At 43.8% G+C, this 15,005-nt stretch overlaps 1 protein-coding gene across 1 annotated transcript; it reads left to right on the top strand.

Annotated features, from left to right (window-relative positions):
- Window positions 1-219: 219 nt before the first annotated feature.
- RESP18 (regulated endocrine specific protein 18) lies at window positions 220-6,351 on the top strand. The gene is given in 6 exon segments (XM_019839143.1): window positions 220-241; window positions 657-872; window positions 2,584-2,688; window positions 3,701-3,833; window positions 4,221-4,308; window positions 6,200-6,351. Coding segments are annotated over 6 exon segments (615 nt in total). The 3' UTR covers window positions 6,251-6,351.
- The last annotated feature ends 8,654 nt before the right edge of the window (window positions 6,352-15,005 follow it).

Here is a 15,005-nt window from a genome sequence, read left to right as displayed (position 1 = left end):
CATGGTTCCTCGGTTTGAGCCTCGCCTCAGGCTCTGTGCCTGGAGCCTGCTTTGGTTTCCGTGTTTTCCTCTCTCTCTGCCCCTCCCCCTCTCCAGCTCATACTCCCTCTCTTTCAAAAATAAATAAACATTTTAAAAAAATTTTTTTTAAAAGAATGGAAGCCAAGAGTTCAGTTCGCTTGTTAGTTATCAAAGAATATGGAGGTTTGAACCAAGGCAATGACAGTGGATGTGGAGAGAAGTGGGTGGATGTGCAATATATTATGCGGGTTGAATGCAAGTATGTTGAGGATTTTTAGGAGCTGAGGGTAGAGTAAGCATCAAGGATAATAAAAATAGACTAATTACCTCGAGTGTTTACTGTCCACTGGATGTTCATATTTAATCGTCATAACAAACTTATGGGGCAGGTACAGTTCCCACCCACATCTTAACGTGCAATCTGTTTCTACAATTTTGGGGCTAGGAGTAGAAGCATTAGTCCTTGGGATCTGATTAACGTAAAAAAGTGGGCGCCTGGGGATGAGTTAGGATGGTTCTGGGGGCGGTAAAAAAAAAAAAAAAAAAAAAAAAAACAAGGGGAGGAGTTGGCTACGCGTCCGCAGGGGACAGGGCCCGCCCGCGATTGGCCAAGCTGCCAAGGGAGGGTTGTGCAGATCCAACCCTCGCTGCGAGTGGGAAGCTACAGTCCTGTTTAGCCCCTCCTGCTGCTGTCTCTACTTTCTCTGCAACTTAGGAGGGGAGTGAACGCGCTGATCCCGGGAGAATGCAGCACCTACTGTGGCCTAGGGGTTCTGGGGGGCTTCCGCTGCTCCTCTGCTTCGTGCTGCTGAACAGCCGCCCAGGGGGCTGCAGCGACATTAGTGGCCACGGTCAGGAGGAAACCTGGGGGAGGGGGTGGGGAAGGGCAGGCCAGAGAGCGATCCTGAGAGAAGTGGGCCGGGGGCCTCAAGGTTAGGAACTTAGGAGGAAAAGTATGTGTCTGAGAACGTGAAAAGAGACAAATGTGGGAGCGTCTCGTAGAAAGAGACGCAGCCTTGGGGTGGGGATCCGCATGTGGGATCTGGACCTAAGAGAAGCGAACTCAGGGAAGATTGTGAAGGAGAACGGGAAAATAAGTGGGCAGAGGGAAGTAAGCCCCGCTTATGCCGGTACAGGAGAAGACGCACCGAGGGACCAAGAAAGAGAGATGCCAGGAGCTGAGGGATAGGCAGGATTTCTGGACAATAGGAGCAGGGACCCACGGGTAAGGGCGTCCTGACTCCAGAGAGAAAGCTGAGCCGAGAAACGAGCCAGGGATTCATCATAAGCCCTCAAAGCCTGGCGTCTGCGATCTAATTTCTGATAAGAAGGAGAAGGCTAAGCTGGGGTAAAAGAGAATGGAGGGGAAAAGGCCCATCCTTCTTCCTCTCCCTCCACTCAGCGCCCTCGGGGGAGACCAGCGCTGACTCACGTCTGAGCAGCCAGAGACTGACTGCGCAGACTCGCGGATTCCAGTGCCAAGAGCGTGGGGAAGAGGGCGCAAACTCCTAGTCTGACGATTCTTGGATTTACAGGCCAATGCGGAGGACTCGTGAAGAACTGTGGGAGGAGGCCTGGTGGCGGTTGACTGGAGGAGTGTGTGTGTGTGGTGGTGGAGGGGCGGGGGGCGGCGGGGGGGGGGGACGTTCTTGTAGGGATGCCTCGCCTTCTTTGCCGCTCAGACGCCTCTTCCAAGCCAGGTTTCGTCCACCCCCTCAGCACCACGGACAGCGCCAGGTGCTTTGTGGGTTCTGGCAGAGGGTGTCCAGGTCACCAGTTTTCCTATCAGTCCTGGGATCAATGCCTCAGACAATGATCTCCCCTTCCAGAAGAAGTTCTTATCTTTCTCAGTAGGCTGCTGGAGGTTCTACTCCTTCCTAAAGGCAGGGAATTGGTATGGGGATCCATTTGATTCCAGAGGACAATTCCTTTTTAATGCCTGTCCATAATGACTCATGGTAATTCCATTATATATAAAAAAAAATGGACTCTGCCAACTCTACCCCATCTACCCGGGATAATGAAAGTGTTATAGCATTAGGGATTGTTCTCCCCCACACCCTGTCCTTCTCCTATGCAGTTAGACAAACTGGTTTTCTGGACAAGGATCCAGACACACAAATCCTGTACTTACCAATACTTCCTTCCTCTAAGGATTCCAGGCCTCCGTTCTAATCCCCTCCAGGATTTCAGGCCTTCTTTGAGATGCAGCTCACCTGCTTCCCATGCCCCACTTATCACCTGATTATCCATTCCAGGTGTGTAGCTTTCTGAGTGTCTTCTTAGTTCATCCTCCACAGGCTGCTTTGCTTGCAAGCTCTTACCTGGAAAATGGCATCAAGGGAGAATGAGGTGCAGGTGCTGAAGAGCAGGGCAGGTGGTGATGGGGGGGTGGGGAGGGAAAAATAAAAAGAAGGAGGATTTGTAAGGAAGAAGGGTCTGGTGAGAGGAACAGAAACCAGGGAACCCAGGGGTGATAGTGAAAGACAGCTGTTTTTCTTCAACTGGGATTTAAAAAGCTTCTGGCCAAGCCTCTTGCTGATTCCACCACTCTGCCCTTAGATGGTCAGGGCCAAGTGGGAGTGGGGCAGTTCTGGCTCCTCCAAGGATTTGTCTCTACAGTCTTCCAGCACTTGCAAGTTGTACTCCAGCAGATTGTGCCCCTAAGTGAGTACGGACTGGGAAGAGAGGCTGCAGCCTGATCAGAAAATTGGGGTGGGTGAGTGAGAGGCTGTTTGATCTGTGGATGGGCTTTCTTTCTCAGATTTCTCTACTTGAAACTTTCCTGTCATGCTCACCTCATGGAGAAGGGGGTATGACTGCAATGGGGGTGGAGTTGGATAGGTGGGTTGTTTGCCCTTGATCACCCTGGAAGAACCCAGCAGAGGCTTCTAGAACAAGCCAGCATCCAACTCCTTCTGATGAGCTCCAACCCATAGTGCTATCTGAGTTTTTCCATAGCCAGGAATCCTTAAGTTCTCAGCCAGAACACACACACACCCTCAGCCTCTGAGTAGGAAGCAGAGCAAATGGATGACTAGTAGAGAGGAGGAATGAAAGGGAGTGGAAAGTCCCTTGGAGACAGATGGCTGATGCTTCCTTAGAGCAGAATTTAATGAATGGGGGAGGGTCAGATAGGAAATCTACCTTGAATTCATATGATTGGTACTACTGCTGATGTCTAATATGTGTGTAATGCCTTAGAGCAGCGGTTCTCAAAGTGCATCCCAGGACCAGGAGCATCAGCACCACCAAAGAACTTGTTAGAAATGCTAATTCTTGAGTTTCACCCCAGATCTACTGAATCAAGAACTCTGGGGGTGGGAAACAGTAATTTGTGTTTTAACAAGGAAGTTCCGATGCACACTAAAGTTTGGGAATCGCTTCCTAAGAGTTTTCTAAGCACTCTTTACATCCCTAATCTCTTTTAATCCTCACAATAGCATCAAATGAACCAGCAAGCAGGATATAATCCTACTTGAAAATTTATTGCACACCAGGCACTATGCTAAGCAACTTTTTTTTTTCTAAATTTAATGTTTATTTATTTTTGAGAGAGAGACATAGCACAAGCAGGGGAGGGGCAGAGACAGAGGGAGACACAGAATCCAAAGCAGGCTTCAGGCTCTGAGCTGTCAGTGTCCCAGGTGTCAATTCACCACCTCCTTTCACCCTGCAGGTTTGTTCTGGAAGGATGACCTCACCCAGGGTGTGATGACCCAGAGGATGGGGCACATCAGCAGATTCTACCCCCAAGATCCATGTCTGAGGCATGGATAGGCAACCTTTCCCACCAAAACCACTGGGATAAGGTATGAAAGGCCTATGGTTGATCCACACATCTAGCAGACAGACAGCAGGGAGAGAACAGATATTAACACTGCAGGTAAGAGCTGCTGGCGGGACTATGAGAATGATCTGGATGTTTTGTCTAGGCTCCACAAAAAACAGCTCCATTAGCCATTAGTGATATCTGCAAAGGGAGAGATGGATGTTAGCAGGCCTACCTCCCATCTGTCATCCCTGTCTCTTCTAGGGGCAAGCAAGAGGAGAAACTTTGACTCCTATTCCCCAAGGTAAGACTTATGTGTCTTCTCAAGCATTTTAAATCCCTGACTTTGGATCCTACCCTTTCCCTTCTGGAGCCCTGTCATCCTTTTCTGCCTTCTTCTTGATTTCTGGCTTCCCCCCTCCCAGAGCCCAATGGCCAAAGTGAACAGGGATCAATGTTTTACCTCCAAAGTGGATCTGAAGACCCTGAAACGAGAGGTGACCAACCCTGTCAAGGTAAGGGATTGCCTTTTTCTCAGGAGTTTGGAATCACCAAGAACCTGTTGAAATGAGGGAGGCAGCTATGAAGGGAATGAATATTGAGGTGTGAACAGATAAGCTGAAGGTCTTTCCTTTCCCAATCGAAAGGTACCCCCACCCTCCTTCTCTCTCACAGAAACACCTGGGGGTATCAGTATGAGAGGTTGGGAGGGCAGATGTGGAAGCCTCTAAAGAAGAAATTATCTATAAGTTGTGCATAGGCATTGAGTCTAAAATAGGCATTGAGGGGCACCTGGGTGTCTCAGTCAGTTAAGGGCCTGAATTTGACTCAGGTCATGATCTCGTAGTTCATTAAGTTCAAGCCCCATGTAGGGCTCACTGCTGTCACAACAGAGCCTGCTTCAGATCAATCCTCTGTCTCTCTGTGTCTCTCTCTGCCCCTCCCTCACTGTGCTCTCACTCTTTCTCTCTCTTTCTCGTCTCTCAAAAATAAATAAACATTAAAAAACAAAATAAAATAAGCATTGAAAATTGCAAAGTTTATTGCCAAGTTTATCTATCTATCTATCTATCTATTTATTTATAGTGAGTTCTATGCCCAATGCAGAGCTCAAATTCATGAACCTGAGATCAAGAGTCACATGCTCTATTGACTAAGCCAGCCAGGCACCCCTAAAATTGCCAAATTAAAAACAATTAAAAAGTCCTTTTTTTTTTTCCTCCGTAGACTCCTTTGCATACAGCAAGGGATAGCAAAGCTCCTTTGGATAAATGGGAGAGGTAGTCCAGAGGCCTTCACATTCAGCACTCCTTCCCCTCCTTTCTCTACCCTGTGGCCTGGGCAAGTCACTGGGCAAGGCTCTGGGTTATCTCTTTGAGATGCTTAAACTCTTCAGAAACCAGATTAAAAACACCCATCTAGCACTCCCATCTATCTTTATAGATAAGACATTGGGGCCCAGGCTGGTCAAGGGATTTACTCACAGCTACATAGTAGGTTCATGGCAAAGCCAAGACTGGACCCAGGGCTCCTGATTCCCAGACATTTCACAGGGGCACATCCCCTGCCCTTCCTCTCAGGGACTGCAGTGAGAATTGGGCTGTTCCCAACGTCCAACTCCTCCACAATAACAAAAGTCTTTTTTTTTTTTTTTTTTTTTTTTTTTTGGACTAAGACCTAAATTACAAGAAGGTGGCAGCCAGAGGAAGGTATAAAGGATGGTCATCCCAGGCAGAGAGCAGTGACAAATGTCCTGAAGCAAGTATACCATTCAGGTTAAAGGAACAGGTGGAAAAGTCAATGGCAGAAGATTAGGTTGGAGAAGTAGGCCCAGGACTGGCCATATAGGGACTCATGGATTTTATTTTAAATGTAGTGGCAAGTTAACTGGGAAGTTTTAAGGAAGCCCTAAACAATCATAATGTGATACATGATTTCAAAAGGCCACTCTTGTGATGTTGGGGTATAGGCTGTGAGAAGAGCAAGCATAGAAACTGAGAGCCTGCAAGAAGCCTGCACCACAGGGAGCTTCCAGCCCTGCATGCTCTCCTAGGAAACCAGTCCCCACTCCATCAGATAGCAGCTGGTCTTCCTAAGTCTGGATTGGTTGCTTGGGTCAAGGCATCCAGAGCTAGGTGACAGATCCACTTGCAAAGGATGGTTGCCATGGTGTTTCTGTAAATGAAAACAAGGTGCTGCCATTCTTCCCCAGCCCAGAGCCCCAGGGAAAAGCATGGGAGAGCTGGAGAACTCTGTGGGAGCCAGAAGGACAGACAATGGGTGGGCTGAGTCATTGTAGCTTACTCAACTCAGGCTGTTATTGAAGCATTTTGTGAGGGAAAGTAGGTGAGGAAGAGGCCACCTTCCCACATACTGATTCCAATCCTTTGTTTCTTCTTGTTTTAGGACTTCTTTGAGCCACCCCCCACTGTGGGCCACAACCTTGTTGCTGATTGAGACCTCATATGAAGCCTCTCTGCCCCAGTGCCCTCTGCCCTCCAGAGGGGCAGTTCTAGGATGACCCAAATCTGGATCATTAAAGTGGACTTTTGTGCAAACTCTTTCTGTGATTTGTCTTGAGGTAGGGCGGGTGGGGTCTGGACACGGCCAGAGCCTCTGAAGTGGAAGAGTAGGGGTGGACCAGAACAAGGGTGCAGTGAAAAAGAGCACAGCTCCTTGGTGCTGGTGGAATGCTGTCTTGTCTTCCCTCCAATGACCATTCCTGAAGTGGAGAAAGTGGAGGTGGGACCACAGCTGGAATGCAGCCTTCCCCACCCACACCTGCCTGCACTGTGTGGTCTAGTTGCATACCCTTCCATGTCAGACAGGGCTGGACCCTGCTGTTTTATGAGGGTCTCCATCTCCAGCATTACCACCCCTGCCAGCCATCTCCCACTCACCCTGCTCCCAAGAATCAACAGAGAAGTGCTATAACCAAAGTGTGCACATGTTAAACATTTTGATGGCTCCTGCCAGTTTCCTCCTGACACCTGAAAATCTTAAAAGGGAGTGGGTAATCTGACCAACTAGGTTCAGCCCAACTGAACACCAGAATATCCTATTTGCAGAACTTTATGCTTCTCAAATATTCTCACACTCACTGGATACTCACAGGTGTAAGCAAGTGGGCAGGTATCAGGATTTGATTTCTCTAAGTATATGTGTGCATATACTAATAATCATATGGCAATAAACATAAGTTTATATACTTTATTGTATATGTTATACTTCAATAATAAAAAACAATAACTAGGAGCCTCTCAAAGTAAAAAATGTAAAAAATGAATAGGAGAAAAGATGTTTCTGAAATGGATGATTTGCTCTCCCTGCTATCAATACTTAGTATGAAGAAGCTGTAGTAATTAAGGAAGTGTGGTGTTGATGTGAGGATATACAGGTAGATCTATGAAACAAAGTGCCCAGAAATAGGTCCACAACAATGTGGATACTTTATTTATAATAAAGGTGGCCCTGCAGACAGAAGGTAATATTTTCAATAAATAGTTCAGAAACAATGGAGTACCCTTACAAGAAAAATTCACCTTTGTCACTTTAACTTAAAATGTACACACAAATAGAATCCAGGTCGATTAGGGGCGCCTGGGTGGCGCAGTCGGTTGGGCGTCCGACTTCAGCCAGGTCACAATCTCGCGGTCCCTGAGTTCGAGCCCCGCGTCAGGCTCTGGGCTGATGGCTCAGAGCCTGGAGCCTGTTTCCGATTCTGTGTCTCCCTCTCTCTCTGCCCCTCCCCCGTTCATGCTCTGTCTCTCTCTGTCCCAGAAATAAAAACGTTGAAAAAAAAATTAAAAAAAAAAAAAAAAGAATCCAGGTGGATTATAGCTCAATGTGAACAATTAAATGATGAAACTTATTCTACAGCTTAAAGCCATTTGGTGGTTTTATTTCACTTCTCTGAACTTCTATTCTGCAAAACTTTGTAGATAAAGCATTTAGAGGATAGCACAAGAATAACTTCATGTCCTAATAGTTGGAAATGACTTCTTAAGGAGGAAACAAAAGTGCAATAAATAAAGGAAAAGATGGTACATTTGATATATTAAATTAAGAATATCTACAAACTCGGGGCACCTGGGCGGCTCAGTTAAGCATCCGACTTCGGCTCAGGTCATGATCTCATGGTCTGTGAGTTCGAGCCTGCATTGGGCTCTGTGCTGACAGCTCAGAGCCTGGAGCCAGCTTCGGATTCTGTGTCTCCCTCTCTCTCTGGCCCTCCCCCATTCACTCTCTCTCAAAAACAAAAAGAATATCTATAAACTCTTTGAGCTCAAGTAAGACCGTTTTAGGATATACTATTATCTCTGTCATGTGAATGCCAACTTCTTCCAACTGTCTTCTCTGATAAGAATGGAAAAGGATGAATTTCCTAAGTCAGTGTTGTCTGGTAGAAATATAATTTATAATTATATACGTAATTTAAGTTTTTCAAAAAAATAAAACTAAAAATATAATTTTCTAGTAGTCACACGTTTTAAAAAGTAAAGAAGAAACAAGGCAAGTCTGTTCTCTTTAAAAGTGTGGCTTGGAGAGATAGTTTTTACTTTGATAGCCCACAGAAAATCACACTGGTCTATAATCTGTTGCTGTTGTTTTGCCTTTTAAATAGGCTTTTATTATAAATTTAAAATCTAGAGAAGCTCTTTTTTCCCCTACCCAATGAGTTCACAAATACAGACATTGGAGCAAGTTCTTCATTTAAAGATATCATTTATGAGGGGCTCCTGGGTGGCGCAGTCGGTTAAGCATCCGACTTCAGCCAGGTCACGATCTCACGGTCCGTGAGTTCGAGCCCCGCGTCAGGCTCTGGGCTGATGGCTCGGAGCCTGGAGCCTGTTTCCGATTCTGCGTCTCCCTCTCTCTCTGCCCCTCCCCCGTTCATGCTCTGTCTCTCTCTGTCCCAAAAATAAATAAAAACGTTGAAAAAAAAAATTAAAAAAAAATAAAGATATCATTTATGAATTGGTGAAAGATGATATCCTTGGGCACTAGTGCAGCTTCTAATAGGCAGTGCAATCCACAGACAGTCACCATGCCAAGGCCAATAAGGTTACCTCACCATCTAGAATTTATAGTTTAATTCCTACCCTTAACAGGGAAGGATAAAATTTATGTGGTCCAAAAGGGGAAAACTATACCCAAGACAGTCGTGGATGAGTCTCCACATTTTCCATTCAAGGTGATATTGACTTTTCCTGTCCCACTGGCCCTTGGGATGTTTCCCCATATGTAGTACTATTATTCTTTATCTCATTCTACACCAAAGTGAATTAAAATCTTCTTTGATTATAGCATGATATTGGGAGGTAACCAGTGATATTTAAATATGCTGACTTGTAAGTGATTGAACTTTCAGTGAGAATACTCCATGGGCACTCTTCAGTTTTGATTCCACAAGAAGAGACTAGGTAAAGAAACTGAAAAAAGCCCAACAGCCCTCCAGTTGTAGGACAGCCAGTTCCCAGATATATTTCATAATGCTGAGGTTTCTGGTAATGCAAATAAGAATTTTGTTTAATTCTGACCTGAAGCCAGTGCTCATTACAGGTTACAAACACACCCTCAAAACCACAAATCAACACAAAAAGCATGAGGAGCCCTCTGGACAATCCAACATGTCAGAGGAAACAGGAAATCACACTGGTCCATTATTTTGATGATATTGTGGCAACTGAATATGATGAGCAGAAGGTAGCATGAACCCTAGATGTCATAAGACACATGCATGGAAGAAGGACCTCAGGAAAGCTCAGAGTCCTGCCACATTAATGAAGTTTCTAGGGTCCAATTGTCTGTGGCATGTCGAGATGCCCTCTCTAAAGTGAGACACTTGCAATGAAAAAGAGACAATACTCTTTGTGGAAGAATGGGCCTCTTTGGTATTTGAGGCAACAGAAAACATATTTCAACTCTAACCCATCAGGCTTTCGTATGGCCTGAAACAAGGGAACATTCTGCAGGAATTCCGAGTGGCAATGCAAGTAGTCCTTTCACTTGATAATTATGACCAGTGGCCTCAGGAGCAACAGAAGTGTCTGTAGTAGACGGAGACATCACATGAATCTTCTGGTAAGCCCCAGTAAGATTATTATAAGGTAGATCCCTAGGATTTTAAAGGAAAGCTGTGCCCTTTTAGGCCATCAGCTATTCTCCATTTGAAAAGCAGCTTAGTTTCTTACCAGGCCCTGGAATACTGAACACCTGGCCATGGGACAACCAGTAATTATACATTGGGTATTATCTGATCCAGTAAACCATAAAATTGGAGGTTCATCACAGCGTTCTACTGTTAAATAGAAATGGTGTATACACGACTGGGCCCAAGAAGATATGGATTAAACAAGTTACATGAAAAGATAGCCCAGATTCCTTGCTTCACTGCCTTTCCCACAACCTTATTACAGCTTTCTGGGGAATCCTCTATGACTGCCTAATAGAGTGGGGGGAAAGCACAGAGACAATTTATAGATGTTTGCACAAAATGCAGGCAACAGTTAGAAATGGAAGGGTGCTACATTACAGCACAATTCAGAAGTGTCTGTGAATTACATTGGTGAAGAGCAATCCTTTCTGTGGGAAGTTTTGTTGATAGATCTGGTGGTCCACTCAGAATTGAAGAAGAAAAAAATTGAAGTATTCGTCTATACTGATAACAGTATTCATGAATAGCAGGTTGGTTGGCTGATCTGGGATTTGAATAGAACAAGATATGAAAATCTGTGACCAGAAAGTCTGAGAGGGTTCACTTGGGAGGAACAGTGTGAAGACAGTCGTGGTTTCCTGTGTAAATAATCATGAGAAGAAGTAGACTGTAGGAAAGCTTGTCAGTAATGAGGTTATGAAATGACCAATTCTGTGGATAACATTCATCCTCTTTCCCCAGGCCCCCTGGTGCTTTCTTAATGGGTCCACATATCAATGGATGTGGAGCAGGAAATGCATAGGCTTACCAACATGAATTTCCCTCCTCCTGAATGGTGCGGTTACAGCCCACCTGAATACCAATTTGCTTACAGCAGAGGATAATGTTGAGCTCCCAAAATGGCACACCTGGTGACAGAATTTTATTTTGAACCTCTTTCACCATGAAAAAAGGCAGTGAGGAATACCTGGGTGGCTTAGTCGGTTGAGCATTCAACTCTTGATTTCAGCTCAGGTCATGATCCCAGGATCATGAAGTATGCTTAAGATTCTCTCTCTCTCTCTCTCTCTCTCTCTCTCTCTCTCTCTCCCTCTGTCCCTCTCCCCCACTCATACTCTCTTTCAAGAAGAAAGAAAGAAAGAAAGAAAGAAAGAAAGAAAGAAAGAAAGAAAAAAAACGGAAGGAGGAAGGAAGGAAGGAAGGAAGGAAGGAAGGAAGGAAGGAAGGAAGGAAGGAAGGAAAAAGAGGGGTGCCTGGGTGGCTCAGTTGGTTAAGTGTCCAACTCTTGATTTCAGCTCAGGTCATGATCTCGTGGTTCATAGATTCAAGCCCCACATCAGGCTCTGAGCTGACAGAGAGGAGCCTGCTTAGAATGTTCTCTCTCCCTCTCTCTCTCTCTGCTCCTTCCCTTTCCCCTCCCCTGTTTTCTCTCTCTCTCTCTCTCTCTCTCTCTCTCTCTCTCTCTCTCTCTCTTAAAAATAAACAAATAAACAGTTTTTAAAAAGAAAAAGGAAAAATGGCAGTGAATTATATTCTGGATATGGATTTGCCCTTTCTGTCCTCAATACTTCTGATAATGTTCACTCACCATTAGTGAACTTATGGAATGATTGTTTTATCCATCCCCAAGAGTTTTGGGACTAAGGAGTAAAGGTCAGAGTGGCCCCCTCACTATTATACCTCAAAATATCTGAAGGAACCTGTGCTTCCCATCTCCTGAATAATGAGTTTTCAGGTCCTAGTGCCCAAGAGAGGAATGTTTTCCCATAGTCATAGTCATAGTCATAGTCATAGTCATAGTCATAGTTGAATTGGAAGCTGAGACTACCACCCAGTCACTTTGGGTTCCTCATGCCACTGAACCAATAGACAGATATGGGTATCACTATATTAGCCACAGTGATTGACTCCAATCACTGTCTGGCTGTGAGTTGACAAAGGTCTACATTTCTTTACCTGTCCATACCTTTATAGGTAGTTCTTTCATTAAACTCTTCAGATTTACTTTGACTGAGTGTACCATAGTTTCTGGACAAGTTCAAAGCATTAGACTGTACACACGTGAAGAGAAAATTAATAAACTGGACTGTAGTTCAAAAGAAAATATCCAGAATGAAGTATAGACAAAAGAAGGGAAGATACAAAAGATATGGTAGAACCATAAAAGATACTACATGACAGTCTAACATACATTGACTTGGAGTTCCAGAAGGAAGGGAACAAGGAAATGGGGTAGAATCAACATTTAAGATGACAACGTCGGGCGCCTGGGTGGCTCAGTTGGTTGAGTGTCCGACTTCAGCTCAGGTCATGATCTCACAGTCCATGAGTTCGAGCCCCGCATCAGGCTCTGTGCTGACAGCTCGGAGCCTGGAGCCTGCTTCGGATTCTGTGTCTCCCCCTCTCTCTGCCCCTCCCCTGCTCATGCTATGTCTGTCTCTGTCTCAAAAATAAATAAAAACATTAAAAAATTTTTTTAAGATGATAATGTCTGAGAATGCCTCAAAATTGATGAAAGACATCAAGCCATGTAGTCAAGAAACTGAATCTCAGGGTGAATAAATGGAAAGAAATGTCTCTCAAATCACAACGTATTAAAACTGTTGACAATCAAAGATGGGTTACCTCTAAAAGAGTAACAATTATACTTCAGATGATTTCTCAAGAAGAGAGAGGGGGAGGGAGAGAGAGAAAAGGGGATCAAGTGAGCTGATACCTAAAGTTTGCTGCTTGCTTCTCTACCTTCACCCTATTTTCTGTCTCAGGAGACTAACCTGTATGTACTATTTCAATGAGCTCCCTTTTCCCCCGGATTCTGGTTAGGTTAGGACAATGGGAATACTAGGAGAGATCGGAGGAAGGGAATGAGGAGAGTGAGAACAAAAGTTCTTTTTCCCCAGCTTCCTCCCTGTGAGGTTGTTACAGGCTGTCCATTCCCCCAGGCACATACGTGCAACAGGAAACATGTACAATGGTATATACACAGTCACATATTCATGATAACCCAAGACTGGGGATAATCCAAAATCTATGTATATTTACTTTTCTTTATACTTTCATGACCCAACCATGCATTCTTAGGTTAAAATTGTAAATAAAAGCAAAGAAACATGGTCAAAAAGAGGATGAATAATGGCTACCTTTGGAAGAGTAATGACTGGGAAACACAAGGTTTTTAGGGTGCTAGAAATGTTCTCTTTCTTGACTTGGGTTACATGGGTGTTCATTTTGTGATAATTTGTTAAGTTGTTCATTTTGGCTTTATGTATTTTTCTGCTTGTTTTATTTCACAATTTACAAAGTTTTTAAAAAGGAAATAAATGAGTGAAGTGATAAAGATGGCAGAAGGAATTGTGGAAGGTGAGGAGAATTCCCTGAGTACATTTTATTATATAGTTTTGATTGTTGAAAAATGTAAATATTTTACATATTCAAAAAATAAAATTATATATAAAGTAAAAAAAAAAAAAACCCTAAAATTGAAAACAAACTGAAACAAACCAAATTGTATATCAAATTGGTAAAAATGACTACACAAAGAACTATTTCAAGTGACTTTAGGAAGCAGTATTTTAATGGTATACCCTGAGGGATTATAATCCAAGGACAAAATAAACTACCACACATCTTAGATGTCCTTATAGTTTTATTAGTTGAGTAATGTTTATATTATTATTTATAAATTATTGTATGTATATTGTAGGATTACACATATAAGTGATTATATTAATGCCATAAGAAACCAAAGTTTTCAGTGTGAGAATAAAGAGATACCAGTACAAAATCAAGAGTGCAATAAAAATCACAGTTATATTTTAATTGGTTGGGGTGCCTGGGTGGCTCAGTCAGTTGTGCACTTGACTCTGGATTTTGGCTTAGGTCATGATCCCAGGGTCGTTAGATGAAACCCTGCATCAGGCTCCTTGATTAGTGTGGAGCCTCCTTGAGATTCTCTCTCTCTTCTCTCTCTCTCTCTCTCTCTCTCTCTCTCTCTCTCTCTCAAATAAAAAACTTTTTAAATTGGAAATATCAGTATGTGTGAGTGTGGGTTTGTGTGTGCATGTATCTTAATATTCTAGCTCTGTGCACTGAAAGGGCCTAAAAGCAATATCACTTCAGTTTCCATCACCCTTTTTTTTCAATGTTTATTTATTTTTGAGAGAGAGAGAGAGACAGAGTGCAAGCAGGGGAGGGGCAGAGAGAGAGAGACACAAAATCCAAGCAGGCTCCAAGCTCTGAGCTATCAGCACAAACCATGAGATCATGACCTGAGCTGAAGTTGGACTCTTAACGGACTGAGCCACCCAGGCACTCCTCCATTATCACCCTGGAAACCCAGATCGTGGGGGAGCCTGAGTGGATCCCAGACTCCAGCTACCCTGTGTGGCTCAGTCGGTTATGCGTCTAACTCTTGATTTCGGCTCCAGGTCATGATCTCTCGGTCATGATATTGAGCCCGGAATCCATGCCCAGCATGGAGCTTGGTTGAGATTCTCTCTCTCCTTCTCTCTCTTTGCCCCTCTCCTGCTCTCTAAATAAATAAATAAATAAAAACATTAAAAAATACCCAGCCAGATTGTGGTCTCTAAAATCGGTCCTTATTAAAAGCTACCAAGTATCTTTGGAAGAATGGCTGCTTTCACGTCTAAGGCAGGGAATAAAAAACATGAACTTGGTACATCTTGGAATGATAGAAAGTAAGAGAACTTTCAGTTATTAGTGGAATGTTTCAAAAAGACACCAAACCAGTTTAAAGGAGCTTTCATTTACTTATTCTGGGGCAATTTGAATATAAAAAAAAGAATGATTACTGCAATTGATTGATGCTCATTGACTATATGAAAACCCATACTTCCCATAGTAATGCCCAAACAAGAAAAGTCATTAGGATGCTTCTTACAAATTTATTTGTCACTGTCAAAGGTAGCTACTACACCCAAAATTCATTATGCTCCAAATTGGTAAACCAAAAAAATAAGAATGTATGCTACATTTCCAGCTCGAATTGTATTTCCAGTTGGAATTGTATTTCAGGGTAGGGGCGCCCAGGTGGCC

This window comes from Felis catus, chromosome C1, assembly GCF_018350175.1.
Source record: "Felis catus isolate Fca126 chromosome C1, F.catus_Fca126_mat1.0, whole genome shotgun sequence".
NCBI classification, from domain to species: domain Eukaryota; kingdom Metazoa; phylum Chordata; class Mammalia; order Carnivora; family Felidae; genus Felis; species Felis catus.
This window is presented reverse-complemented; position numbering and strand designations above follow the sequence as displayed.